Source organism: Oryzias melastigma, linkage group LG23 (assembly GCF_002922805.2).
Source record: "Oryzias melastigma strain HK-1 linkage group LG23, ASM292280v2, whole genome shotgun sequence".
Lineage (NCBI taxonomy): Eukaryota > Metazoa > Chordata > Actinopteri > Beloniformes > Adrianichthyidae > Oryzias > Oryzias melastigma.
In genome coordinates, this window is record NC_050534.1 from 21959794 (window position 1) to 21963461 (window position 3668).

The following is a 3668-nucleotide window of genomic DNA, read 5'->3' on the forward strand; positions in this document are numbered from 1 at the left end:
AAAAAAAATCCATAAACAGATTCACATTCTCTACATGTTCTAGCCTCATGTTTGATTTCTCTGTTTTTTGTTTTGTTTTTTTTATCATAAATTTCTCCCTGACTCTCATAAACATCAAAGTATTGTTTCAGTTTTATTTTGAAACACAGTTTTACAGCTTCAAACGGAAGTCTGCTACTTCCTTTGTGTATCTTGATAACTTTCTTCTGATTGGACGGTTGTACTGCAGCTCAAGGGGACCAATCAGTGAGCCGAGACGTCTATAAATACCAGTCCGACGGTTCGACATTACTTCATTCTCTCAGAGAAGATTAGAGGTTCATCTTAACTGCTCCTAAAAATGTCTGGTCGCGGAAAAACCGGAGGCAAAGCCCGAGCCAAGGCTAAGACCCGATCCTCCCGTGCCGGGCTCCAGTTCCCGGTGGGTCGCGTCCACAGGCTGCTCAGGAAGGGAAACTACGCCGAGCGCGTCGGTGCCGGCGCTCCCGTCTACCTGGCCGCCGTGCTCGAGTACCTGACCGCTGAGATCCTGGAGTTGGCCGGAAACGCCGCTCGCGACAACAAGAAGACCAGGATCATCCCCAGACACCTGCAGCTGGCGGTCAGGAACGACGAGGAGCTCAACAAGCTGCTGGGCGGAGTCACCATCGCTCAGGGAGGCGTCCTGCCCAACATCCAGGCGGTGCTGCTGCCCAAGAAGACCGAGAAGCCCGCCAAGACTAAGTAAAGCTGCCGGAGCTCCACCGCAACCCAACGGCTCTTTTAAGAGCCACCCACATCCACATTCAGAGACGGTTCTTACTCAAACCAACGTAACATTCATAATAACAAAAATTGGTTAACGAGAGGTATTGGCGATATTGTAATCAAATGTATCGTAAAATACTAATACTAAACACATTAAATATAAAGTTACGACCACCTGCATTATTAGCCACCAACTATTAAAGAGATCATGCTCTTGCGCAGTTTGAAAAAAAATTAAAATCTAAAAATTATCAATTATAGCCTTTAAGCATTAGTCTTATTTTACGTTTTAATAACTTAAATATCTTATATGTTTGATGCCATAATTATAATTTGACGATGTTCTAGTTTTAATTTTCTAAAGCAGTGAGTCCTTTGGCTGGTGGAGGAAGGTGCTTTATAAATACATGAAGTTAAACAAATGAAGTAGTTTTACAGTATTTAAGTCTTAGTGAGTGTAATGTGTACATTTTCCACTTTTGTCTATGGAAGGGAATTTTTTAAAAAAATACGATTTTATATACCTTTTTATGATTATAGTTATTTTTCTAAGTATTTTTTGTGGTTTTGATACTCTTGGGGGGATTTTTGTTGTATTTTAATTACATATATAGACTTTTGTGACATTTTGAACCTTTTTTTAAATTAAATTTACTATTAAATCAGTTTATTTCCGTCGTAATTCTTGCTGAACGCTGGCCGGAAACTCCACAAGATGAGTGGCGGCCTCAGCGCGGAAGTACTGTCCTCCCTTACGTCCGCAGTGTGTATATAAAGACAGGCGTTCTGCTGCTATCTACAGCAGACTGAGAACTACAAGCGAAGATGAGCGGACGCGGAAAGGGCGGCAAAGGACTCGGAAAAGGAGGCGCCAAGCGGCACCGGAAGGTTCTCCGCGATAACATCCAGGGAATCACCAAACCCGCCATCCGCCGATTGGCTCGCCGCGGTGGCGTGAAGCGTATCTCTGGCCTGATCTACGAAGAGACTCGCGGAGTTCTGAAGGTGTTCCTGGAGAACGTGATCCGTGACGCCGTCACCTACACCGAGCACGCCAAGAGGAAGACCGTCACCGCCATGGATGTGGTGTACGCGCTGAAGAGGCAGGGCCGCACTCTGTACGGCTTCGGCGGTTAAACTCTCCGGTTCATCACAAACACAACGGCTCTTTTAAGAGCCACCCACATCCCGGTGGAGCTGTTTCTGTATTTGATATACTGAGAATGATAAAGTACAATGAACAACTGATCACCACCCACTTGAGTCAATATGAAATATATCTATTTTTTATAAACATTAATTGTTGGATATACAATTAGCGGGGATTCAGGCCCGAAATACACTCATTACATGTAAGAATCCTTCACTAGAGTTGTAAATACCAAAATTATGTACCATCAATACTGGTATATAAAAAAAAAATAGTAAATCTGGTATTACTATGGGTAAGTAGAAGTGAACATTTGTATAATTCAATATTAAATAAATGGTACACAATCACTAAAAGCAGGAAACTAAACATGACAGCACCTGTAAACATATTTTGCAAAATAAATTCTATACATATACGCTACACAACATCTCTGTATGAAGTTGATAATGAGTACAGTTGATTATTTTGTGAAAATTTGCTTGAGACATTTATAATTATTTTTCATTTATTTGTGTATGTTTATATATGTATTTTCCTAAAATTACAAAAATCACATTTCTGGAGCTATGAGATCAATAATATTTGTTTTGGCAAGTATTAACATTTTTAGATTACCTGAGATAAGTTAAAAGTCACAAGAAGTACTTCTGAGTACTAGCAAAGCACACGCGGAAAACATTTTTTTGTTTTAGTCGGACTAAACTCAAGCGGCTCACTTGACCGCAGTGTCTAAAGTGGTGTGTATGTGTATTGTTTTGTGCAAATTATTTGTGGAATTTGTTAATGTTAATTATTACTTTTTCGTCTGTTATCTTGAAATTAGTTTTCAATATAAAATTATTAAAAAATGTAGGTTCTGCATTTTCTTTGATTGTACTTTAATTTACTCACCATATGACGATTTTTTAAAAATATATTTTACATTTTATATTTTCCATTTTTTATACTGCTTGAATGTCAAATGTATATTAATGGCTATTCTGCACTGTTTCTTGTGCTGAAACTGATGTTTACAAAAAAAAAATATATATATATATATAAATATATATATATTTTGTCTGCTAGTTCTACGGTGTTGATGCAGTTGTAAAGTCTGAAGAAAAGAAAACCACATTAAACATCAGTGAAATGAATTCTGAAGCCTCTGCTGTGTGATAATGAACCATCTGTATAATAACTGCAGTTTTAAAGATAATTTAACCAGGAAGTTCTTTAAAAAGCTCTAAACTGATCTGATTTGTATTAGAGAATTACAATTTGTAAGCTTTATAAGTTGGTGCTCTTTGTGTAAATGTGTTAAATTTGATTTATGAAATAAATAAATAGCCTTGAAAGTGTTATATAAGGGAAACATTGTAATATTGTATATTTTTTATTTTTCTATATACAAATACACTTTTTACTCAGAAATGAACCATTTTATTAAAGAAAACTCTGATTGGTCCGTTTGAATTTCAAGCCCGTTCAGCGCCACAATATGAACCAATCAGCGTCCCTCACTGCGCAGGCGCTGCCTATAAAACTGCCGTCTGAGTCTCTGTTCTCCACTCTCACTAACAGAGAATCTAACCAAACAGCCATGGCCAGAACCAAGCAGACCGCTCGTAAATCCACCGGAGGAAAAGCTCCCAGGAAGCAGCTCGCCACCAAGGCTGCCCGGAAGAGCGCCCCGGCCACCGGCGGCGTCAAGAAACCCCACCGTTACCGCCCCGGTACCGTGGCTCTCCGGGAGATCCGTCGTTACCAGAAATCTACGGAGCTGCTGATC

General features: G+C 39.5%; 1 protein-coding gene across 1 annotated transcript; it reads left to right on the forward strand.

Moving 5' to 3' along the window:
- The first annotated feature begins 94 nt into the window (after window positions 1-94).
- LOC112156864 (histone H2A) lies at window positions 95-1785 on the forward strand. The gene is made up of 2 exons (XM_036210253.1): window positions 95-723; window positions 1550-1785. The coding sequence occupies exons 1-2, from the start codon at window positions 341-343 to the stop codon at window positions 1647-1649; spliced, it is 483 nt and encodes a 160-aa protein (XP_036066146.1). The 5' UTR covers window positions 95-340; the 3' UTR covers window positions 1650-1785.
- The last annotated feature ends 1883 nt before the right edge of the window (window positions 1786-3668 follow it).